This window comes from Syzygium oleosum, unplaced genomic scaffold (assembly GCF_021117445.2).
Source record: "Syzygium oleosum isolate NSW1041296 unplaced genomic scaffold, Sole_v2.1 Sole_v2.06, whole genome shotgun sequence".
In the NCBI taxonomy this organism is placed as follows: domain Eukaryota; kingdom Viridiplantae; phylum Streptophyta; class Magnoliopsida; order Myrtales; family Myrtaceae; genus Syzygium; species Syzygium oleosum.
The window spans coordinates 5,796,189-5,821,474 of record NW_026607490.1 but is presented as its reverse complement, the minus strand read 5'-3'; the positions used below and the strand labels follow the sequence as shown (position 1 = coordinate 5,821,474).

Sequence of the window (25,286 nt, the reverse complement as noted above, 5' to 3'; positions counted from 1 at the left end):
TTCAATGGAGGTGTGGTCCATTTAAGCTGATCATCTTGTTGTAGAATGAAGAACAATGAGACCTTTTGGTATGCTATGCCTCCTCTGTACATCTCTCTATTGGAGATGGTACATTGTTTGGGGGTTTACTGAAATCATACATTTTTTTTTGGTCACTTACTGAAATCATACTTGCACGGTACAGAACCTTGAGAATGAAAAAGAGGGTTAGAAAAGGGCACAAGTGCTGTGGTTTTCATGGTTTCGTCAAGATGTGAGAATTCGGAGTGGCTTGGATGAATGCAGAGTATCGCTGTGATTAGTGGCCACAGCAGGCTTTCAAGGGCACAAAACAAAACAAATAGTTAAATACAAAAATAAGAAAAACTGAAGGAGGAGGAGGAGAAGAATGTGAGGCTGGGTTGTGTGTGGATATAACCGAAGCTGGGGTGGGTCATTGTCTTATCCCAACTGGACAGAAATGAGAGAAAACCATTGCAAGACCAAAGCATGGACACACACATACATACACAGAAAAATTCCCTCAACCGGAAGTTTTCTAAGTCTCATAATAAACTTGCTGCAAGAAGAAGCGGAGGGAGGGGGCATAGTGAGCGAGTGAGCCATGGCAAAGTTGGTGGCAGTGCAGCCTCAACACCAGACACCTTCCCTCTCTCTCCTCCCTTCTTCTTTCTCTGACTTCAATGGCACCCGACTCCATGCTTGCATTCAGGTCCTCTCTCTCTCTCTCACAGTAGTTCAATCAGGAAATCTTGAAACGTTGGCATTTTTCTTTACTGGGTGTTTGCTCAAATTAACATTGATCATCTTGGTTTTGGATTGTGTTCTGTGATGAATAAACTAACACACATTTTGTTAAAAAAGGAAAAGACGAGCATGTCATTTCATTGTCTCTCCATCAATTAGAGTATGATTGAGCTGTTATGATTGTATCCTTTCCCAGAATTCATGATCATTTCCTATGCAAAGTGACTCCGCAAGAACAGTCATACAGCTTTATATGCCCAATCGAAGTTGATACTAAGGGCTCAAATTTGGCCTTGAAACTCCTGTTATACAATTCAACGACGTTCTTTCATTTGATCATTATTTTGAAGAATTCTGAGATGGAGAAAAGGAAAATACTGTTTCATTCAGCTCAAACTAAAGCTGATTTTATGTTGTTATAGTATAAGAGGAAGGTGTGGCAGCCTAAAGGAGCACTGCGGGTCACTGCATCGAGCAATAAGAAGATCCTTATAATGGGAGGCACCCGTTTTATTGGTGTGTTTATGTCAAGACTACTTGTCAAGGAAGGTCATCAGGTATTGGCAAGTTGTATGCCATCCTTTCCTCATTGTTTCTCATGTCAATCTTCCTTGAAACCTTGCTCTTTTCAAACACCTTTCAGTGCCTTTATTGCTTATCTTGCTATTTTGGTAGGTTACTTTGTTTACCAGAGGAAAAGCACCCATCACTCAACAATTGCCTGGTGAGTCGGACAAGGACTACGCTGATTTTTCGTCCAAGGTAACTGCATTGGGCGTAGCCATGTGTTGCGGATAATTTATTCGACAAAATTCTGCCTTAGAATGATTTGTGCTGAGCTTCTTATATCTGATGTCAACTTTTTCTGTCAGATCCTGCATTTGAAAGGAGACAGAAAGGATTTTGATTTTGTTAAATCTAGTCTTGCTGCAGAAGGCTTTGACGTTGTTTATGACATTAACGGTATGGAGTGATTTCTTGTTCAGTTCTCTCTCAATGCATTTGATATTCACATGGTTTAATCCAGCTAGGATGCTCATGATCCTTGGCTTTTAGGTTGCATAAATAAATCACCATCTCCTCCAAATGATGTATAAGACTTCTTTCGCATTTACAGGACGAGAGGCGGATGAAGTCGCGCCAATATTGGATGCCCTGCCAAATCTAGAACAGTACCATCTCTCTCTCTCTCTCTCTCTCTCTCTCTCTCTCTCTCTCTCTCTCTCTCTCTCTCTCTCTCTCTCTGGTGCAATCGGATTTTGTTCATCTCTATCAAGTTACTCCATAGTTCCTGGAACTTATGAAATTCATTTGAGCGATTCTCTTGCTCTTAGACTGAGGTTACTGTTTGTTGGAAATCCAATTATAGGCACAGCATCATCGTACAAAACTGTGAAAATTTTGTGATCTCGATGCTCATGAAATTCAGCATATGGCTCTATATGTTGCTGGGCTCAAATCATAGGACAGAAATGCTATTCACCTACCTTTCCACCTGCCCTTTATGTCATACAATCAGACCCTTATAAATGATCGCATGCTCTGAAAAATTGGCAAATAATCTTTCTGAAAGAAGCAGAATTTAATGACATATGAAGGTTTTACTTATCTTCAGGTACATCTACTGCTCTTCGGCTGGTGTCTATCTCAAGTCTGATTATATGCCTCACTGTGAGGTATGTTTCTTAAGATACTATTGCTTCAAATACTCTCATGGCATGCGTAAATAATAGAGTTCTGACAGAAATTCTAGGACTTCATTTCTTTTCTCCTTTTGTTCTCGGCTTATCTCTTTATATTATCTATACAATCCTCATCAAATTTCTTTTTGCACAATGGTAGACAGATGCGGTTGACCCGAAGAGTAGGCACAAGGGAAAACTTGAAACCGAGAACTTGTTGGCCTCAAGCGGTGTCAACTGGACTTCACTGAGACCGGTGTATATCTATGGGCCCTTGAACTACAACCCCGTAGAAGAGTGGTTCTTCCACCGTCTGAAAGCAGGTCGTCCCATTCCGATTCCCAACTCTGGAATACAAATAACTCAGCTTGGCCACGTTAAGGTCGGTTAGTTGCTACTTTTCTCTTTTGTCAGTCTCCAATAAATTTGAGGCTGAACAACTATCCCTCTGTATGATCCTCATTATCTTCTAATTCTTTGAGCTAGCTAGAGCTGAAGTAGATTTAGAAAAGATAATGAGAACATCTTGCTTCTATGAAACGAAAAAGAGAATGTGCACTAGTTGATTCTCCCATTTTCAATACTGTATAGACTTTACTTGTGTTTACGAATGGAGGAATGATGTTTTTGGGTTGGAAAAACAGGATCTGGCAACAGCATTTGTTCAGGTTCTTGGTAATGAGAAAGCCAGCAAGCAAGTGTTTAACATTTCGGGAGAGAAGTATGTGACATTCAACGGGCTAGCAAAAGCATGCGCCAAGGTACTTCTGGCTACCGCTCAAAGCCTAAAGGATTAGGAATTAGCTAGTGTTGGGCTCGAATTACCCATACATATTAACCTTCTGTAACATTTTTGTAGGCTGCTGGTTTTCCGGAGCCTGAAATCATCCACTACAATCCCAGGGAGTTCGATTTTGGTAAAAAGAAGGCATTCCCATTCCGTGACCAGGTATACATGAGAGAAAATCATGTGCTTTTTTTTATTTTTCTTGATGCAGAAAATGGAATTGATACGTTCCTTGAGTATCTATACATAGTGATTTATGACCAACTTCAAAATGGAACGAAATATCTTGTTTACAAAAAATAGCACTCCACCTGAAGTGCATTCACTGCCACAGATCTGTCATCCCGCATAATCAATCTCCTATGAACAACCCCTTTTCATGCATGTTCTGAAGCTAAAACTCTTCAAAGAATCACCTGGACAGTTCTAGATGCATTTGGTCATTCATACATCACATCCGCAGGAAGACTGAAAACTCGAAAATCACTTCCAAGGAGGGCGGTTTTTCCCCCTCTCCAGATGTTATAGACTTAAAAATTCCTGTTAATTCAATCTTTTTGGGTTGCAATAGATAGTACATTCCCCTAGAAACCCTTCAAGATACAACACTATGGGCATAAATATGTGGCTCACATTTCACAATGCATGCAGCATTACTTTGCGTCAGTCAACAAAGCGAAGAGTGTGCTTGGGTGGAAACCGGAATTTGACCTGGTCGAAGGCCTTGCGGACTCCTACAACCTAGACTTTGGCCGAGGGACTTTCAGAAAAGAGGCCGATTTCACCACCGACGACATGATCCTCGGAAAGAGTCTTGTTCTTCAGAGCTAGACAGATTCAAACTCTTTCTGTCGTGTTCTTACAGATTTCTCTTTCTTTCTGCTCATGCTATATTCTTTCTCCTTTCACAAGGCCTCCATGACGTCATGATCTTATGCGAAATTGAAAAGTTTTCCTTTGGGCAAAGTCATTGGAGAGATGTAATTGTTGCATTTTGTAGCATTAAATCAAACTAGAAAAAATATATTCAGAAATGCTCTTTGTTAGAGTGAGACTCTGCTGCTGAGTTTTGCAACCAGAAGGTTCGTTACTTGGACCCAGTTTAACATTCAGCATATTACCAGCTGAAGAAGAAAAAGAGCAACATAGAAGTTTTTCAGGATTGAGTAAACTCTAAACCCAGATGTGCATACACTAGTTGTGGAGGTCTATTAATAGGTATTACAGAGAGGAAAACACGAGTGCCAAACAATGGGAAGGCTGTGATCTGAACCCAAATGCATAACACAAGTCAAGTCATGACCAATGAAGTATCAGTCCTTACAGTGGCTCAGCTCAAAGCACTGGATTGCAAATTCATGTCAGCATGTCTTAGTCATGCACATGAATTTGTAATCTGCGTTTTATCTTATAATTCGCCGTGCTGTTGCTAAGTAGGAACTCTTCGAGACTAGACCTTTTCTTGAGCCTTTCCGATCTCCTTACCAAACTTTGCTGTCCGTGTCAACACAAGTTGAGCATATCACATCTTAATCATACTTAACTTTTCTCCCCGGTTTTTCGTGCTTCTTGAAAATTTTCTTCAAATCTCAAATCGCTGTTCAATACCGTCAGCCCTTTAAACACAGGCATATCAGATATGGCATCAGACAGGAAGCAACAGATGCACAAAGTTTAGACCTGAACTCATTGAATCCATTAGGCCAAAAATGAATAGTTTAAGAGTGCCTAAGCAAACCTCACAAAATGCACAATTATAGGCCTATCAGCCTCACCACTTTGCTTTTCAAGGCTTTTCAACTGCTTGTTGGTCCATTTTTGGGATTGGGGTGTTGATATGTCACCAAAGAAATTTGGGGGAGAGAATTCAACCGAAAGGCCCCTTGATCTGCTCCCAAATTTACGGGAGAGAATGCAACATTTTCAAATCCTAATTGAGATAAAGCTGGTAAGTAATCATGGTGTCTCAGCTGATATAAACGAACTAAATTTAGTGGTCCCAAAACCGAAGGAAAAACATCCCCTGAAATCCTAAGAATCTTTGACTCTTCAAAAATCATCCAGAAATGTCCACCTAACAGAAAAAGGAACAATATCTTGACCGAAAAAGGAAAAATAGTACACACACCGATCGTCGGTGTAACTAATATTTTTCGAAAGAGGCATCATCCGCCCTTGATTTGAGGATATAGCCATCCATTCTCTCGAATCAACGGTGTATGGAGCCGCTTGTACGACATTTCCTTCACACTGTCGGTGCAAGCGATATAATTACTTATCAAGAAAACCCTTAAAGAGAACAGGACATTACCTACTTTTCGAGAGTCTAGGTGATTGGCGTGGGCCAAAGAGAAGGGGATTAGTCAAAAATTCTAAACAGCGGTAATCACTCAACTAATTTTGGTCCAAAGCTTGGAAACTTTCAAACAATATCCCCTTTATCAGGTCGGCTTTCCTGAGAAAAGTACAAGTATTTCATCCTTAGGAAAAGATACGGTTTTTTCAGTTGATGGGGAGTCTTCCTCCAGGACCCAACTGCCAAACCCAAATCACGTCATATGGTCATGCTTAAAGTCTAAGGTTGGTTTATTATCCTTTTAACTGTTGTCCTTTTCGTTTTCCTCCTTCCTGCTCCTGATGCAACTTCGGTCCCACCACACGTCCTTATCCACAAAACTCGACTGAATCGCCGCCACCTTTCCATGGGGAGGCCAGAAGAAGCTGGAACGATGCATAGGAGCCTACCAGAGCGAGAATCGGACGAGCCGGCACCGCTAGATCCTGCGGCCAAGTGTCGACCGTTTCCGTTGCATGCGTTGCAGCAGACTTTTCGTTCAGTCAAGTCACCAAAAGAAAGGGAAGGAAAGAAAAAAAAGAAAGAATGCAGAGAAAGTTACGTGGACTCGTCGCGGGATGATTTCGGTCGGCTGGGTTGGCTTGCCTTAACGATTCTCTAAGCTGTCGTGATTTTCATATTCGGAACTGGGAAGAAGGAGACGATTCTGTATCATGCGAAGAGTACGCACAACGACAGCGGATCTCGAAGCTCATCTGGGTGTTAGACAGCACCCTGAAATATCTACATGTCGGTAACGTATCGTGACCCTGCACGAGTGAATGATTGGATAGTTACGATCGAGTGGTCCGACATGTAGTGCTCATATACATTATATGGCCAACAGGCATGCGGCCCTACTGATAAAGGGATTGGAGAATGGGGCTGGAGAGTATTAGATTCGGGATTCGATTCACATGAACACTGCACACACATATACATATATAGAATTAGAAAGGAGCGAGACCATAAAAAAAAAATTATACGGTATATGCCCTCGCCAAGGAGAAGAAAGTGTGGTGCAAGAGACTATTGAGTTCAAGCCACATTGCCTTGAATTTCTAGGTGATCGCCTTCGGCAAGGATATTTTCGAGTCGAGACAGGACAGGTCAGTCAGTGGGGCCTTATAAGGTGGTGGGGGTAATAGTGATGCCCAATTTAACTCCCGTAAGGTTGAAAACTCATGCTTCTAGAAAGTTTAATTGAGCTTAATTTCCATAAATTTGACATTATAACTCTTACATTAAATCTTCCTACGACTATAATCCCTCGTTGCCCGGTGATCTTGTAATGTCTAATCAACGACACAACGTACGTTATCGTTTCTTAAGGAAACTTAATGAATTTAATGGATAACGCTTAGTGTAAGGTTTTTATTCGAACACGTGGTGGATATGATATGAATAGAGAGACTAGGGAGAGCCCAAAACGAACCGACTTCCACCAGGTCAACCGAAAAACGGCAAAAGAAACGACGGCGTTTTTAACGCATGGGATCAAATTGACTATGTCCACGTGGGGGCGTGCATTAACATCGGGCGGTCCTAGATTCACTCCACCTCATAAGATTTTCCGAAAATAAATTCATTTTATAAGAATTTATTCTAAATATAATTTTCCTTACCTTAAATAAATTAGCCCAAAGTTTCTATTATAAACCCCACCACTCCCACCTTCTTTAGCCCCTCAAGCCAAACCAATACTCTCGAGCTCATCTTCGAAAAACAAACCAAACTTCTCTTCGCGCCGTCATATTACAACCCACTTTTAATGGCGACGGACATCACTAGGGCTGCCGCCGCCAAGCCCGACGGGGACGCGGAGCCGCCCGCCAGCGCGCGGAGCCAGGCGTACGTGACGTTCCTGGCGGGGGACGGCGACTACGTGAAGGGGGTGATAGGGCTGGCCAAGGGGCTGCGGAAGGCGGGGAGCAAGGGCCCGCTCGTGGTGGCGGTGCTGCCCAACGTGCCGGCCGAGCACCACCGCATGCTGGCGGAGCAAGGGTGCGCAGTGAGGGAGATCGAGCCGGTGCACCCGCCGGAGAACCACCGCACCGAGTTCGCCATGGCCTATTACGTCATCAGCTACTCTAAGCTTCGTATCTGGGAGGTAAGCGCTCTGCAAGCGCTACACGTATTTACTTTTTTGTTTCGTCACTTGGACATATTTGGGTCTACGCTTATAAGGTATTTGAATAGGGTCCGTGGCTATCGATGGGGGTAGTTTGGTAAATTTGAACATGTTTATTTCGAATTCATCGTATGATTACTATGATTCACTCAGTCTTTTGCCTAACAAATTAGTCATCATTTGAGTTGCTGATTTGGGCATGTTTTTTTTTTTTGTTCAATTTTGATCGAAATTTGGCAGTTCGTGGAGTATAGCAAGATGATATACCTCGACGGGGACATCCAAGTGTTCGACAACATAGACCATCTCTTCGACCTCCCGGATGGCAACTTCTACGCCGTGATGGACTACTTCTGCGAGAAGTCATGGAGCCACACGCCTCAGAACCAGATCGGGCGGGCATGTTCGTGGTCGAGCCGGATCTCAACACTTACCGCAACCTGCTCCGCACCGTCAGGATCACCCCTCCCACCCCTTTTGCCGAGCAGGTTTGATGAATTTCAATTCGATTCGATTCGAGCAATGCTATGGCGTTAATCGTTTCGAAATTGGACTTTGATGTGACTTAGATTGCTAGATGTTTGATTCTGGTGTCGCGAAATTCATCGTAGGACTTCTTGAACATGTACTTCAAGGAGGCGTACAAACCGATCCCGCCGGTCTACAACCTTGTCATTGCCATGCTATGGCGCCACCTTGAGAACTTCGACCTCGACGAGGTCAAGGTGGCTCACTACTGCGCTGCCAGGTCCAAGCCGTGGCGGTTCATGGGCAAGGAGGCCAACATGGACAAGGACGACATCAAGGCATTGGTCAAGAAATGGTGGGACATTTTCGACAACGAGTAGCTGGACTACAAGAACTTCGCGGGGCGAGATTGCACCCCGCCCGTGGACTTGCAGCCCTTCCTAGCGGCGATGTCGGAGGCTAGGGTCCACGATTATTTCTCCGCTCCATCCGCCACCTGATTAACCTCGTCGCGGGTGCTTATTAAGATCGTAACTCGAGTAAACGATGGTTAATTATGCTTATGCTGTTTAATTAATTTCCTAATTTGACTAGCAAGGCCTTTGTTTGGGAAGGGTAAAGGAGCATGGGGAATGACAGTACCTTAGTTCTTTGCTTTGAGTAGTTTGGTTATGTTCCCACTAAATGTTGAGCTATGTTTGGATTGTGAAAAGCATCACTAGATGATGATGATGACGACGATGATAAATAAAATTTATACAGATATGTTGTAGCATCATATAGTGAGAATTAAATTAGCGCAAACCCTAGAATCTTTCATGCGTATATGTGGTGAAAATGAAAAGGGCACACTTTTTACAAGTGATTTACAAAACAATGAACTGTTTATATTCGATCCTAAGTTCAACCAAAATTTTTGAATGATGGAAAAGGTCCAATGTGGGTTGTTTCTTGAATTAACCAATCTGATTTCCCATGTCAAGCCCACATTTTGCTAACTTACCGAGTTTGGTCATAATAAATCCAATCTTTCCTTCTTTAAAGTTTCTTCTTTGGTGAGAAGAGAGTAATTTCGCAAAGACATATCTGGATATCCAGCATTTTTCCCATGCCATTTCCTCGGCTTAGCAATACTTTACATGCTCCTTTACTTCCTAGAAACTATTACCAATCCAAATTTCACTCGCTAGGAAGAAACACACAAGTTGTAAAGTCTCAACTTGCAGCAGGCTGATGAGATAGGTCCCGATCCCGTCCAAACCCTTTTTTAGGTAGAGAAAAAAAGACGTAACGATTTGTCTAAGCTTTTGCTAAGGCACATCTCAATGTAAGTACTGGATTTATATATCCACCAGAGGTATCAAAATAGTATACCTGTTAAACGGATGGGTTGGGTCGGACCATTGATGACTCGATTCAAATCCGACTCGACCCGATTCACCCATTTAATAGGTCTAATATCCACTTACTACAACCCAGTTAACAACAAAAATGGCTTTTATCTTCTTTTTCCACCTCCTGCAAGTGTTCTCTTTATCATCATTCTTCATCTTCTCCTCTATACCTACCTTGGATTGCAATGCAATTTCCCAAGATCCTATATATTTCATTTGCCTTCCATTGCGCTAATTCGGCAGGTTTCCCTCGCTTTCACTCATCTCGATCGAATTGACCACGAACGAGGCCGAAGCTATCAGCGACGATTATGCTCGAATTCGCAACGGGATTTCAGATCCATCGGAGAGAAAAAGGTTGCGAATTTTTGCGTTTCCATGTACCAGCAGATTGAAGACGATTATGCTCAATACATTGTCGTGGATGATGCAAATTTTCCGTTTGTTCATTCTTGAAAGCGATACAAGTGATCATATTTAGAAAAATGTTTTTCAATTTACTCGTTTTATTGTAAAACAAACGGCGCCGTATAGTTATAGAGTATTATTTCTTCACTTCCATATTATTTGCATACATTGTAATTCTCATTTCTAGTAACCTACCGTAAAATGGTTTTGATCAAAACTGCCTGATCAGGCACTTGCTAGAGTAATTAATATCACAGTAATCATGTCCAAAACATGAGAATTAAGTGAGAAATCAAGAGATCGTCTGGTTACGTTTGTGCTTTTTTTTTTCATTTATAGACAATAAAATCATTTAACCCGTTTCAAGTTTATTTTTTTTATTCTTTATTTTTGGTCAGAACGTTTCAAGTTTATTTAAACGTTTCTTAATTGAAAGTGGTGTTTATCCGTTTGGCAATGCCTAGTGATAAGTGCTTATTCAACATCATTTTCGTTAATGAGCGTTTGTCATATCTAACTGTTACTCGTACTTCGTTTTGTTTTATTAAAGTAATAGAAAAAACCTAATAGCTACACATAATTCAAAACAATAGCATTACTGTTTATCGGACATAAACATATTCTAATTATCAAAATAAAATTAAAAAATCTCGAAAAAGCTAATAGCGTTTATCACATGAAATGAGGAGATCACGTAGCTGGTCGCTACTACATATTAGGATGCGTTTGTTTCTCTGAAAATGAATTATTTGAAAAATATTTTTCTAAAAATAATCGTTTGTATCACTTACGAAGTCGTACGAACCAAAAACATTTTTAGTGGCCAAAAAATGTTTATACACGAGACATTTTTAATTGATTAATTATTTCAAGCGATACAAGCTATCATTTTTAGGAAAATATTTTTCAAGAAACAAACTGAACCTTAATCTTAGGTTGCAAGTATATTATGAATAAAGAAGACGAATGCTCCTCAATATACGAGATTTGCTATCTTTTGGTGCCGAAATTTTCCTTTATCGATTTAAAGTTATAGCTAACATTATCTTTGTCGTCGATTATAAAAACGAAAATTTCTACTTTCAACATAATAAGTTATATAGATTTTCGTTTTCAAGATAACCCATTTTATCCATAGCTGTCCAAACAGTGTTTTTATGAAAAAAAAATTACTTCTTCCTTCCTAAAAGAAATTGCTTATGAAAATTTAACCAAAAGGCCACATCAAGGGATGGGCGAGGGCAGCCCATGCCCAGAGGCCAGTGGACGGTTGATATCCATTTCAGCGATTTCAGGTAAAAATTAACCGAAAGGACTACATTGATAAATCGATAAAAGGTTTGGGACTAAATTGGTACAATTAAAAAATTTAGAACTAAATTGAACGTCTGACAATAAATTTATGACTTTTTGGACAATCATTTCATGACCTTACTAGATATTTTATTATCCAATGATTCCGTATAATTTATTTCAAGAAAGAGACGTAGCACCGGCACGAGATTCATGCCACACAACACAATCAATAAAAAAATCATATAAAATCAAGACCCATATCTCATATATATTATATATATTTATATATATAGACACGCAATGAATAAAAAAAAAATCACCCATATATATATATAAATGTATATATATTGACACGCGCACAAAGTACGAATAAAAAAACTACTTAGCAATGGACAATAATGTCCTCTTCGCAGACACCAACTTTGACTGCTCTTTCCTTCGCATCTCTCCCTTTCTTCTTCGTCTTCTTCGTCTTCTTCTGCCACTGCAATGGAGTCTCTCAACAGATGATGTCCACCTGTCTGCTCGCAAACCCAGAACCACAAACTCTGCGCGTCCCTCCCGGGCCGCCTGCCTGGCTCATAAATTTGAATAAACGAAAAGTATTTTCATTATTCATAAAAATATTTAAATATAAATTATTATCGATAACGAATTTTTTTTATTAACTAATAACAATTATTTTTTAAAAAATATCTTTTAAATTATTTATTTTTTGTCATACAAACGAAATAAATAATTTCATATAATTTATTTCCAGAATCGATACCACGCAACACAATCCATAAAAAATCGTACAAAATCAAGACCCATATCATATATATTTCTATATATAATATATACACACACCACGCACACACAAAATACGATTGAAATCAAACCACCCAGCATGAGATAATGTCCTCTTCACGGACACCAACTTTGACTGCTCTTTCCTTCGCATCTCTCCCTTTCTTCTTCGTCTTCTTCGTCTTCTTCGTCTTCTCCTCCTTCGTTTCCGACTGCAATGGAGTCTCTCAACAGACGATCTCCACCGTCTGCTCGCAAACCCAGAACGACGAGCTCTGCGCTTCCCTCCTGAACAGCGACCCCCGGACCGCCTCGGCCGACCTCCCTCTCCTCTCGCTCGTCTCCATCGAGCTCACCCAGAAGCAAGCCGGGCGAAACCGCGAGACCTTCGCCCGGCTCCGCGACAACATGACCGGCGACCCCCGGCTCCGAAAGGGGTACGCGAACTGCGCGTCGCTGTACGGGAAGGTGGAGGCCGACCTGAGGCGCGCGCACGAGCTCTCGGAGGCGAAGGAGTACGAGGAGGTGATCAAGGAAGGCCCGGGCTACTCGCCGGCCTACGACTGCCTCAACGGGGTGGAGTTCGCGCCGGCACTCGGGGAGATCACGAGGGACATGCTCATCGCGCTGGAGATGTTCGCGAGCGTCGCTTCGTATGTGGCGCAGCAAATTCGATTAGGTCTGGTTTAGCAGGATGTTTTCAATTAAGATTGCAAGAGCGTTATAAAATTTCAGCTGGAGGCCTATTAGCTCAGTTGGTTAGAGCGTCGTGCTAATAACGCGAAGGTCGCAGGTTCGAGACCTGCATGGGCCATACAATCAATCATCTTTCCTGTTTTCTTTCCTTTTTTGCACGTTACATAACTGCCGGCCGGCCGCCGCCAGTTACGGCGCTAATCACTCTTGCTCGGTCCCGTCGCTAGTGGTTTTCTAGATCCACAGGAGTTATTATTATTGAGTTAGGCCAAATTCCACAGGCACTTTAGCCCCCCTTGGATAAGAGTTTATCCGGTGGGTCGGGTTCAGCCGTCGCCTATCATCATGCTTTTAGCAGTGCCTTATAAGAGACGATTGAAATATTTGTGCTATCTGCTTGGAAAAAGATTTATGGGATAAATATACTGGAAATCCTAAAATTTGTCACGAATTATCACAGTAATGCAATCGGTCCTAAAATCTGACACGAAAGTATAATCAAATCCTCAAACTTTCAAAAAGTGCAATCGAGTCTTAAAACTTGTTACGAAAGTGCAACTGATTTCTAAAACTTTCAAAAAGTGTAATCAACGGAATGACTTAATTGAACCAATTTGACAAATTTTTAACTTATCACGAAACTTGATTGCATTTCGTAACAAGTTAGGACTTAATTGCGTTTTTTAAAATATTTAAGACTCAATTGCACTTTCATGATAAATTTTAACACATTCAATGCACTTATTCGAAAATTTATTTAAGAAATGACAGACCATATTATTCATCGAACACTCACATATCTCCACAATGCCTTTTTTTCTTATTCGATTGTCTCGTCTTGACCAGAATATATTGTCTCTATTTCGTTTTGAGAAGGTGATGTATGATACCTCTTCCGGTTGGTAGCATTCTATTCATTTTCTCTGGGAAAGAACTTCAACAATGATTATTGGTAAGTACGTAGCTTTTTTTTTTCCGCCCGCTCTTGAAGCACATCTAGAATCATAAACCAAATAGTCACTTTACTTGATATTGCAACTCATCCAAATAGGCTTGCCAAACGCAATGACCAATGATACAAATGGTTTATGAACTTTAATCTAATATATAATGTGATCTCTAGATTTTTAATTTGTTCAACGTAGTCCCTGAACTTTGTCCCGATGTATATTGTGGTCCATTAACATTTAATTAGTTCAACTGATCCCTAGACTTTTGATACATGTTCAACTTAGTCCCTAAATTATATAAAAATGTTCATTATTGTCCTTCAAGTAATTCAAAGTTTAGGGACAATATTAAACATTTTTATACAGTTCCATGGCTAAATTGAACATGTACAAAAAATGTAGAGACTACATTGAACAAATTGAAAGTTTATAGATCACATTGAACAAATTAAAAGTTAAGAGACCACATTGCACATTAGACCAAAGTTTAGAGATCATTTGTCCCATTTTTCCAAAGATAATAAACAAATAAGGATACCTTTCCATTTTTCAAAAAAAAACAGAATTTTCTTTTCCGACTGATACATTTTTAAATGAGTTGGTAAGCATCAAATAATTGTTGTTAGATTACTTGCGACTTTTCTTATTTTACACCAACTTTCGTTTGCCCTTAGATTGACCGACTCGTATATGAATTGTTAACTTCAACTTAAGTGATTTATCGACTTTTTCTCTTATTAATTATTAACTGATCATGAGTTGTCAACTCCTACTTGAGTTAGTTACTAACGTTTATATGATTTTTTTTTATAAATTACCAAATCAGTTGATAAATAATTGCCAACCTTCTTACCTTAAAGGCTGGTGTGGTAAGTGGTAATTGCTTGCTGCCTGATATTGGTTGATAATTTTATATAATAATTAATAAATTCGAGACCTTACTATATAGCGTATGTAATAAAAGTAGGTAAATCGGTACAAAAATTGTCACGTTGCAAACTTTAAAAAGAAAATTGGTAATTACATAGAAGTATTGATAAGTTATCAACAAATTATTCAGAAAAAAAAAAAGAGTCGCCCATTGTTTCATAATCAAAAGTTTTTTTTTTGACAATTACAAAAACACTTACTGAAATTTACCGGCGCGGGAAAAAATTAAAGGGTTTGTGTGAATAATGGAATGGTAAGCATTACTCATTTGAAAGGGTCCCGCAATGATCTAATATCTTTTCAAGAAAATGACGGTTCCAAGTAACGTTACTAGATTGAGATCTGAGCGGTGGCGGGGACTTCAACTGCCCTGTATTAGGTGAAGAGAAGAGGGTGGTAGGCTTAGTAGGGCTCGAACCTACAATATAACCGTTATGAGCGATACGTTTCAAGAACCGGTCTACTTATAGATAATAGTAAGCTAAAGTCTTAAAGTTCATCAAGATCGATTTGGGTGTGTTAAACATAGGTGTCTGATCCATTTGAGGAAGACTTGTCTTCTTCCATTGTGAAAATGTAATACATATAAGGAAAGACAGGGACTGGCCGGGTTTCTCTTCTCCTGACTTCATAACTAGGGCGGGCAAAGCCCTCGACCAAAAATCTTATTCCTGGCTAGGCCTTTTCGCTATCTACGACAAAAGCAGTTCTAGGTCCGATCTTGCTCTGGGGCTTATCTGGTACCAATTGGTCCAGCAGGGGAAAACTTCCGATTAGATGAAAGCCTACTTCTCTCATTATCTTCAGCGACATCAGACTTGTCAATCGTCCGATTAGTGGATAGCACCCGACCAGGAAACATATTTCGTTCCACCACGCGGTGAATTTTTGTGTTACATTTATCAAAAAAATAACAGTTTGAGGCTATGAAATAAGAAATAATTTTGATTAAAAATTATCAGCAAACAAAGCAGTACCGCGAGCTCTCATTGTAGGCCCAAAATATTTGCGTCCAAATTGGGCTTTCCGGAGCACATGGGCCTGGATTCGGGTCGGAGGTCCGACGAGGGCAACCGGCGGTTTTTCCGTCTCGCGGCGTTGCCACCCTCTCTTTACTCTCTCTCTCGGAGTCGCAACTGTAAGTCCTCTCGAAATCGTCCCTCCCGCCGAGCACTTCGATGAACTGATCGGTCTTCCCGGATCACCTTCGGTTCCGTGTCCAATCCGTCCGATTGATCACGCCGGTTCTGATCCAGATAGTCCTACTGTTTTGGTTCGACCGGAACTTGGGCTGGGGGTCCTTGGATTGATTGGGTGGGAATCCGGTTCTTGGTCGATTTGTACAAACTTTCTCGAAATTCAAACTTACCTGGTGTTGCATTGTAGCCGCTGGAGCGGAATTGCGTCCCTGGGTTTCATTTGGCTTCGTAATTACCAAAGTCGGAGCACGGAAGATTTCGCCGTAAAGCCCTAGTTTTAGGGAGGTTCTTCGTGAGCAACAGGTCACTGCTACGACCGAACGTGTTCTATTTTTCGTTTGCCGTGCTCACAATGCTCGTGTCAGTTGTCTTTTGCTGAATTCTGTGAGCTCCTGAGCATAACGTTCTTATTTTTTTTCAATGTGATAGATCTTGAGGAAGACATTCGGCCGTTGCAGCTCGAATCACGGCAGGTACTATGAGGAGACTGACTGCATATATTTTCTGTCGAGTTGCATTTGTGGTTTGCAACTCTTTTGCCAATTGCTCAGGTAGTTTGACTTTTGTACTTTTGCCAATGCCGCAGCCCTCTTTTCTTTTGGCTTCGCAAACTTTTGAAGCTGCTGAGACTTCTGGTGCTTGTTCCCTTGGCAACTTAGGACAGACCCGAGCAAGTAACTAGTAAACCCCTTGGTTCCCTTCTTCATCTATCTTACCTTGTATGTTCAAGTAGGCCGGTTCCATGGACCTACTCGGGAACCGGACCGCAATGTCTATGGTCCGGGTGGATCCAAGGAACCAACGGGCGGTTCCTAATTTCCATTTTGTGGAATCGGCTCTTAGTAAGCAGTTCTTGGTTCCAAGGTTGGCGGTTCCTATCCTGGAACCTCTCACCCCTAGGTGCAAACACCCGGTCGAACCGTAACACATATTTGAATTTTCAAGCATTTCAAGATCACATATCTTGTCCAAAAAAAAAATGACAAGATCACATATCTTCTCCCGACAAAATTCCAATTAAATCTAGGTTTCTTCTGTTTAAGTCTAAATTTGAGCTCCTGACTCTCAGTTTCTTCTTCAGTCCTCTCTCCCATGGAGATCGACCCGGACATCTCTCGGTGGATCCTCGACTTCCTCCTCCGCCAGCCCCTCCTCGACGACAGCTCCGTCAAGCTCGCCCTCTCCCTCCTCCCTCTCCCCGATTCCGACCTCCGTCTCAAGAAATCCATCCTCCTCCGCTCCATCCGGTCCGAAATCGACGCCGCCTCCGTCTCCGAGAAGACCCTCGATGCGCTTGAAGTCATCGAAGAGGTGGACAGGATGGCCGGCGACCTCCCCGTCTCCGACGCCATGCGGGAGGCGTACCGCTCCGTCGCCGTGGAGTGCGCCGTCAGGTTCCTGCACGGGCGGGTAGAGGAGCGGGGCGAGTATTTCCGTGCCGTGGAGAGGATCTGGCGTGGGAGGGTTCGGAGGATGGATGAGTCGGCGACCAAGAGTGGGCTCCTCTCGCCGGAGTTGCTCCGGTGGAGGCTCCGCGTCGAGGCGGCGATGCACGATGGGGGCGAGCGCGAGAATCTGTTGGCGATGAACACGAGAGGCGATGCGTTTAGGTCGGTTAGGGCTTATTTGGGCGAGGCGTGGGAGAGGATGGGTCCTTCTTTCATTGAGGTCGCGGCGAGGCGGATATCCGAGGCCAATACGTGCAGAGAATTGGTTCTTGCGAATGAGAAAATTCCCGGTTTGTTCTTTTGCATTTAGGTTGCTCTGATGCATCTAAGTGTCTTTTGGCTTGTGCTTTTGTGATAATCTTGTCTCTTCTAGCTGATTGTTATGGAAGCATTAGATACAAGTTGGTGAATCGGGTAACTGTTTTCCTTAGAAACGTCGAAGCGGGATGAGGGATTGATCAATACTAAGCAGCTTGCCCGCCATAGGCGATCCAAAGGGGGAGTTAAGATCATTGCTGATAATGGGGAAACCGGAAGAGATGCATCACGTAGCGAACTTGATACACTCCTTTCGCCTGATGTTAATAGAGTTCAAGAAGCGCTCAAATCTAGCTCTTTGGAGCTGAGAGCAGCGGTCGCGGACCCACTTCCTGATGCAATCCGATTGGCCGACTCCCTTGTGCGTAACGCTGCCAGATCATCTACGAATTTTGAATGTGCAGAAGCACAGATTAGAGAAGATGTCGATGCATCCGATGCCTCCGCCGACCAGAATGCTGGGCCTGTCCCAGGTGGTGAAGTAAATCATGTTAACCGGTCAACCAGTCATCAGAATAACCAGTGTAGACCTAGTTTGTTTGAAAGGAATAGCTCTGCTCGTACCTATGAGGTATCTAATTAATGGTTGCATTTTGCTTCGCCTCTTCATACTTTTTCATCATTGTGTATGTGCGACCGTGTGCTTTTCTCTCCATGTCTCTGTTATGCAACTTAATTTGTTATCGAAACTCGGTGTTGGTGTCGGCCTTTGTCTGTCTAAATAAATAATACTTTGCCAGCGTATATGCAACGGGGGTATGCCCTGCATATATACATTGATACTTTATTTTGTTATTAGCTAAAAGATTGGGCGGATGCTTCTAGTTGTGAGAAGAAGAAAATTTTCACTTCCAGATCTTGAAGATAATTAGTAAAGCATGAAGAACGAAGGTGGTGATAGCTTTGATCTGCTGAAAGTTTAATCCTCTGTGGATTATTTTAGAACAATATTTGTCAGTTGGTTGGCATAAAAATGGCATCATGGAGCCACGTCAATCTAAAAGTATGTCTAATCATTTATTTGATTCATTAAAGCAATGAAGTAAAGCTGTAAAAACAGAAACTAAACACTCTTAATGTTGATTAACTCTTGCAGATGCAGAAGTGTACTGATGCCTATCGTCTCTCTTCTAAATTATGGTCTTTTGGGGAAATTTAGTGTGTTTGTTTTGACGATATGATAGTAGTAGCTCATATTATGTTTGTTGATGATTCGTTTTTTCAGTGGGACGATTCAATAGACGGTTCACCTGAAGGACCTTCGGGTCACTCAGATAGGCTTCTCTTACCCAGCCCAAGAAGAAGCGCTGTTTCTCCATTGAGGAAGCCATTGACTCGGAGTTTGAAAGTTTCTGGACGGAGAAAAGTAAAGAGATGGAGTTTGGAGGAAGAAGAAACTTTGAGGAATGGTGTCCACAGGTGCAATGTTAATTTTTGCAGTATCTATTAACAGCACGAGGGTTTCATTGTTGATATTTGTTGTCCATAGACTTTTGGGTGCTTCTGTGTTGAAGTGGTGTCATGTGCTTTGAGTTCCAAGTTGGTGTAAACATTGCGGCATCTCATTGTTATATTTGTTTTTGCAATCTAGGTTTGGCAAAGGAAATTGGAAGCTCATCCTAAACTGCTACCGCCAAATTTTTGAGGAGAGAACCGAGGTAATGCTTGAATCTTATCATATCATAGATTGACCGCATCACGGAATGGAGCTTTTCTGTTCCAGGTGGACCTGAAGGACAAATGGAGGAACATGACCCGCTACTGAAGTGCAAAATAATTGGTGTTTCTCCCAGTGCTGGAGAGGCTTGCCGGCGCGTCTGTCGCTTGCCAGTGCAGAAGTTTGTGTCGAACTTAGGCGTTTCGACATTCGTAGCGGTGTGTCTGTCCATTTCGACTGTTGAAAACCTTCTTCATAAGCTAGTTTGTGCGCAGCGAAGCACGTCAAGTGCACAATAGTACAATAGAATGTACGCACGCAGGCGTAGTGACTCTTGAGTGGCCTTGAAGAGCTTGGAACAATGGGAAAAATTTATGAGAAAAAAGGTGTCTTTTTATGTAGTGTAAATGTATATCAGGCCAATCATTTAGACATGGGCCCTCCTGAGAAACTAAGCAGACAAAAATCAGCGAAAATTGGAGAATTTATATAAGAAAAATCAGGACATTGTAACTCATCTAACAAACAAAAGTCGATAACAGCAGAAGTATTCTGACTATTGGGACAAGCATCATCTAAAGTCCCCTTCTCAAATCCAAACTCGATGGTAAGCACTGCTGAACAAATCATTCTGACAAATCGATCCCGAGCAACATGATCCATCGAGCTTCGGCCCGTGCCTGGCGACCATCGGCTCCATCCTCTTACCCTCTCTCCGATCTTGTCTCGGCATCGCCGTCGAGCCACAGTCGCCCAGGCAGTAAGTAACGTTGTAGTCGACGTCCTCTTTCTCGGGAAAAGTGCCATAAAAGTCCTAAACCTTTTGCATTAGTGCTAATTTAGTCCTAAACCTTTTTTTGGTGCCAATTTAGTCCTAAACCTTTTGCATTGGTGCCAATTTAGTCCTAAACCTTTTTTTGGTGCAAATTCAGTCTTAAACCTTTTAAATTGGTGCCAATTCAGTCCTAAATCTTTTGTTTTTGTGCCAATTTAGTCCTTCCGGCCAATTTTGATCGGAATTTGCCGACGTGGACGCCTGCTGGCCAGCGATCGGTCACCGGCGCCGACGTGGCGATGACGTGGACAAATTAAATAATATTTTAATATTTTTTTGAAATTTTATTTTTTTCCTTTTTTTTTTCACCTGACCATGCCAATTTAGTCCTAAGCCTCGTCGACCTCGCTAGATCCGGCGAGGTCGGGCCTCGCCTGACCATGGCGAGGCTCGCCCTCGCCGTGGCCTCCGGCGAGGGCTCGAGCCTCGCCATGGTCGAGGGAGGCCCGACCTCGCCGGATCTGGCGAGGTCGGGCCTCTCCCGACCAAGGCGAGGCTCGAGCCTCGCCGAGCGAGGTCGCCCTCCCCAGTGGCCGGTGAGGTCGAGCTCACTGGCCGGTCGCCGGACTGGCCAGAGGAAAGAGAAATCCAAAAAAAAAGTGAAAAAAAAAAGAAAAAAAAAGGAAAAATATAAAAATTCAAAAAAATATTAAAATATTATTTAATTTGTCCACGTCATCGCCACGTCGGCGCTGGTGACCGATCGCTGGCCGGTAGGCGTCCACGTCGGCAAATTCCGGTCAAAATTGGCCGGAAGGACTAAATTGGCACAAAAACAAAGGATTTAGGATTGAATTGGCACCAATTTAAAAGGTTTAGGACTGAATTGGCACCAAAAAAAGGTTTAGGACTAAATTGGCACTAATGCAAAAGGTTTAGGACTTTTATGGCACTTTTCCCCCTCTTTCTCCAACGCAGACAAATCATCTTTGACCTTCAGCTTGAAGAATTCCTGTACTATCCCGTGGCGTCCTCTCTTGGCTGCAAAAATCTCTCCTTTGAATTCCACTAGATGGAGTTGCAATGTCTTAATGGACTTATCCTTGCAAGCGATGGCATTCCATGTGCCGCCTTTGACATTGAATGCACCTACTCTTCCCTTCAAGTCCATACAATACAAGATGCCTTCTGCATAGACTGCCCGCCAGATTGACTCGAAATCTGGATTTACATGGCTAAAACCATGCCGGGTCCAAATTTTGTCCAACCTGACGGTGAATGTGTCGATTATGACTCGATTGTCGAGAGGGTGTATAGGTGTGCTCACAATGAAGATGGTGCAATTCGAGGACGTGGGAGCTGCGGTGAATGTCCCGGCGCTTATAAGCCGATTACGCCGAGGGAGATCGATTCGATCTCGGGTTATCAGGTTGAAGAGGAAGATGGACGAGGTCTCTCTCGACGAGAGGAGGAGCCATCCGTGCTTAGAGGCGAGACAGTCGACTTGACACTCGAGCTCGGGGATTTGCACCACGTCGAGGCGCCCCGTGACGGGGTTAAGGAACCCATGGGTGGTTTCGCCGGAGAATGTTCCTAGATAGAACAAGACGGGAGTTTTTTTAGTGAGGAGTCCATGATACTAAATTTTAGAATATGTGATTTAGGTGAGAATTAGACACACACACACACACACACATATATATATATATATATATATATATATAGATGGTTTTGCAAATATTTCCTAATTCAACATGGATTTGGATAGTTTAAGAATATGTGATTTGATCTAGATACATACATACACACACACACACACATATATATATATATATATATATATATATATATATATATATATATATATATATATATATATAGGCCGTTTTGCAAATATGTCCTAATTCAACTTCGATTTTGATAATTTTAGAATTCGTGATTTTTTTTTTTTTGGTCAGCAGAATTCGTGATTTGGTTTTGCTACATATTTGTGTTAAATTATCACCCAAATCACATACTACGTACTGCAAGGAAATTTTATTTTTCTACTGTATAGATTAGGAGATTAGGTAGTTTTCTTTTTTGGAGATGAGATGTACAAACTTTGCGTGTATACAAAGATTGACATTGAAAAGATTTTCTACCGACCAAAAAAAAAAAAAAGATTTTCTGAAATCGCCTTACTACCAATATGTAAATTATTACTTAATGGAAAGAATTTATTGACGCAATACGGGAAATTGTATGCATATACGTGGAAAATGAAAAAAAAATTTCAACATTCAAATTTTTGCAATGCAATATGTAAGAGATAAAATAGAATTGTTAATCAACGCATTTGTTCAAACATAAACTCTTATCTTTTATATAAAAAAAAACTACCTAATGATAATTCGTGGGGAAAAAGAGGATTGTGATCTGATAGGTGATCATCTTTGCTTTTATATAATAGAATAGATTAGGTTCTTCTTTTTTTAATTCCTTTTTCTTGCACTCTCTTTCCATTTTCTGCTTTTTAGTTTTGTAAGTTTCTAATACAATTCACCTCAACAACAATATATATACTGGATGTTGAGTGTATCGAAAACTATCTCTCATTGATAACAATTATTTTTCCAATAAAAAAAGAGGTCGATAATTTTGAGTTCTAAATCTATTGCGCTTTTGTTAATTCACTTCTAAATCTTTTAATTGTGTCAATTTAATCATAAACATTTTCATGTTTTGCTAATTGGCCGAATATCGTTGACGTGGATGTCGGCCATCTTACATGGCATGGCCAATGCCGACGTCAACAGTTTTTTATAATATTATAATATTTTTCCAATTTTTTATTAATTTTTTTCTTTTCTTCTCTTTTCCTTCTATATTTTTTTTAAATTTTTTTCCTTTTCTCTTCTCTTTTTTTTTTCTTTTTTTCCCCTCCTCTGGCCATTGCCGGTGTCATCGATAACCAACGGAGGGAAAAAGGGAAAAAGAAAAAAGTAAAGAAGGAAAAGAGAAGAAAAGAAAAAATAATTATTAAAAATTTGAAAAATATTAAAATATTATTAAAAATTGTCCATGCTAATGTTGGCTCGTGCCATGTAGGACAACCAACGTCCACATCAGCAATTTCTAGCCAAAATTGGCCCAATGGACTCAATTGGCACAATTAAAATGTTTATGACTGAATTAATAAAAGTGTAATAAGTTGATGACTTTTTGGACAATTTTCCCCTCCATATGCGTCACGACGGCCATCTCTAGCAGCACAAACTTTTGGCACTAGCCGTCATGAATGACGCTAGAAGAGTAACAAGAAAAAGGAGGTATTTTCAAGATGTTGCGGCGGGCGATTGACTTCGAAGCTCAGTCGATTTTACGAAATGGCTTGAAAGCTATTGATTGCACCATTACCACGCTTGATTGATCATGTTGATCACATTTTACACACTCGCGAAATCTCTCTAATTGGCTCATGACCCACTAGAAACATGGAAGCATTCACCCGATTTTATTGTACTTCGTCAAAAGAGAGATTGGATTCATTCCCTTTGCCCAAGCCACCTACATTATGTAGTGGAGGCTTCCAAAAAACTCTCCCAATGATGATTATCAGGTCAAATTGAAAAACCCATCAATGGTGGAGCCCTCCAATTGGTCCAGCATTTGGGAGCTATTGATGTGTACATTGTATTCATAGTAACCAGCACAAGATTAAGTAGTATTGTTTAATGATTACATTCAAGAATTTATTCCACTGTATGATTACATTCAAGAATTTATTCCACTGTACGTGGCAATGGGTACTGCCTGACTGCCTATTATGCCATGTTAGTAATGTGACCCGCACGTAAAATATTTTTTTTGATTGATTGAACGGGAGAATCGCGAAAATAGTCATTGCGTTAGGTATATCTTTTTATTTGACCGTCATAAAAACTGTTAATTATCTTACCTTCATTGCTTAACTTGCGTATACATGTGGTATGTTTAGAATTTTTGACATAAGATTTATATAACAAGAGTTGAATTATTATCTTAGTTTTACAAGTCGAAGAAGGTCAAGACGAGATATTAAAATTTGGTGCGATGCAATATTATATGTAAGAGATAATGTATATAGCAATTTGAAAATTAAGAGATCTTTAAATATATCACAATTTGAGGATTTATAATGTAAATTATTAATTTCTAAAGTTGACTATCGGAAGTGATTGCCATGTCAAAATCCATCAAAACGGTTCTTATAAGTGTAAGACTAGCCTGTTCGCACGCGTGCCATTGCCCTTCGACTGTTCTTATGCAACATCCACTGGCGGATATTTGCCCGATGAAAAGAGTTCTTTTTTTTTTCATTTTTGTGCACTATACAATTTATTTGTATACAATCCGGTGAGAAAATAAAGAGAGCAAGTGACATCATAAATATATTTTTCGACCGAAAAAAAAACAAAGACATCATAAATATTCATTTTTTAGATTTAAAAGTTATAATGCGTGTCGAGAGAGAGGTCAATGCTTGAAAATACAAATTAGCTCGTAAAAGAAATTTAGATGATGGTAAGATGAGAGAGATTAATAATTAATTATGAAAATTAATTTTTTTCATCGGATTAATTGACAATTCTCATGACATGAGATTTCGTCCATATCACGATAATATGTTACTATAGTACATTTTAACAAAAGATATGGGTATCTCAATACAAGTTGGGACTGGGGACCCGTTATTATTATTATTATTTTGGCATAATTTTCTCCTATTTTCTCTTGACATAACTATTGCCCTTCCCCTCTATTTTCTATTTTCTATTTTCTATTTTCTCTCAACTTGACCCAAAAAACGATTTTCGCAAAATATAACCGAGATATTTGGACAATAAGTATAACCACAAAATGGTAAAAATCAATATTAAACCTCAACTACTTCACTAAGTCAAGAGTCAATTATTGGTGTGGGGAAATAATGGTAAATTTGAGGTGGACAACAAAACTTTGAAGTTTGATTTCTATATATATAGTATATACTAGTACTTTCTATTTTTCACTAAATTGAAGTAGATTCAAGTTAGACGAAACCAAATGCCGGAAAAAGAAGAAGATGCAACATTCAAGTTTGGCATGATGCCTTAAAGGCGAGATATTATCATATTGCGATCTATCTGAAAATGTCGAACCTATATCGTGCACTTAAGTCACACATACATGTTGAGTTCCTCAACCAAACCGTGAAATCACACATACCTAATAAGGGCATCAAGGTCTTGGTCTTGGCACAAAGATGTCAATGT

At 40.7% G+C, this 25,286-nt stretch overlaps 3 protein-coding genes, 1 non-coding gene and 1 pseudogene across 4 annotated transcripts; all 5 read left to right on the top strand.

Moving 5' to 3' along the window:
- The first annotated feature begins 468 nt into the window (after positions 1-468).
- Positions 469-4,262, top strand: LOC115680324 (chloroplast stem-loop binding protein of 41 kDa b, chloroplastic). The gene is made up of 10 exons (XM_030604132.2): positions 469-712; positions 1,170-1,304; positions 1,423-1,509; positions 1,620-1,710; positions 1,865-1,919; positions 2,363-2,423; positions 2,590-2,811; positions 3,074-3,190; positions 3,289-3,378; positions 3,868-4,262. Exons 1-10 carry the CDS (start codon positions 605-607, stop codon positions 4,045-4,047), a joined length of 1,146 nt encoding a protein of 381 aa, XP_030459992.1. The 5' UTR covers positions 469-604; the 3' UTR covers positions 4,048-4,262.
- Positions 4,263-7,322: 3,060 nt separating this feature from the next.
- LOC115680128 (galactinol synthase 2-like) lies at positions 7,323-8,650 on the top strand (annotated as a pseudogene).
- Positions 8,651-12,111: 3,461 nt separating this feature from the next.
- On the top strand, positions 12,112-12,771 carry LOC115680293 (uncharacterized). The gene has a single exon (XM_030604094.2). The coding sequence runs from the start codon at positions 12,146-12,148 to the stop codon at positions 12,725-12,727; it is 582 nt and encodes a 193-aa protein (XP_030459954.2). The 5' UTR covers positions 12,112-12,145; the 3' UTR covers positions 12,728-12,771.
- Positions 12,772-12,777: 6 nt separating this feature from the next.
- Positions 12,778-12,851, top strand: TRNAI-AAU (transfer RNA isoleucine (anticodon AAU)). Its single transcript has one exon. It is a non-coding gene; the product is annotated as a tRNA-Ile (tRNA).
- A 3,566-nt stretch (positions 12,852-16,417) lies between these two features.
- LOC115667365 (uncharacterized) lies at positions 16,418-19,643 on the top strand. The gene is made up of 6 exons (XM_030588954.2): positions 16,418-16,486; positions 16,894-17,550; positions 17,692-18,149; positions 18,804-18,997; positions 19,170-19,236; positions 19,302-19,643. Exons 2-6 carry the CDS (start codon positions 16,905-16,907, stop codon positions 19,341-19,343), a joined length of 1,407 nt encoding a protein of 468 aa, XP_030444814.2. The 5' UTR covers positions 16,418-16,486; positions 16,894-16,904; the 3' UTR covers positions 19,344-19,643.
- The last annotated feature ends 5,643 nt before the right edge of the window (positions 19,644-25,286 follow it).

Bases quoted from the DNA above. Each gene is read 5' to 3' on its own strand.
- LOC115680324 (XM_030604132.2), top strand. From the start codon at position 605: ATGGCAAAGTTGGTGGCAGTGCAGCCTCAACACCAGACACCTTCCCTC. The intron at 1,920-2,362 runs GTACCATCTCTC...ACTTATCTTCAG, and splicing joins GCCCTGCCAAATCTAGAACA to GTACATCTACTGCTCTTCGG. The intron at 2,424-2,589 runs GTATGTTTCTTA...GCACAATGGTAG, and splicing joins ATTATATGCCTCACTGTGAG to ACAGATGCGGTTGACCCGAA.
- LOC115680293 (XM_030604094.2), top strand. From the start codon at position 12,146: ATGTCCTCTTCACGGACACCAACTTTGACTGCTCTTTCCTTCGCATCT.
- LOC115667365 (XM_030588954.2), top strand. From the start codon at position 16,905: ATGGAGATCGACCCGGACATCTCTCGGTGGATCCTCGACTTCCTCCTC. The intron at 17,551-17,691 runs GTTTGTTCTTTT...TGTTTTCCTTAG, and splicing joins TGCGAATGAGAAAATTCCCG to AAACGTCGAAGCGGGATGAG. The intron at 18,150-18,803 runs GTATCTAATTAA...TCGTTTTTTCAG, and splicing joins GCTCTGCTCGTACCTATGAG to TGGGACGATTCAATAGACGG.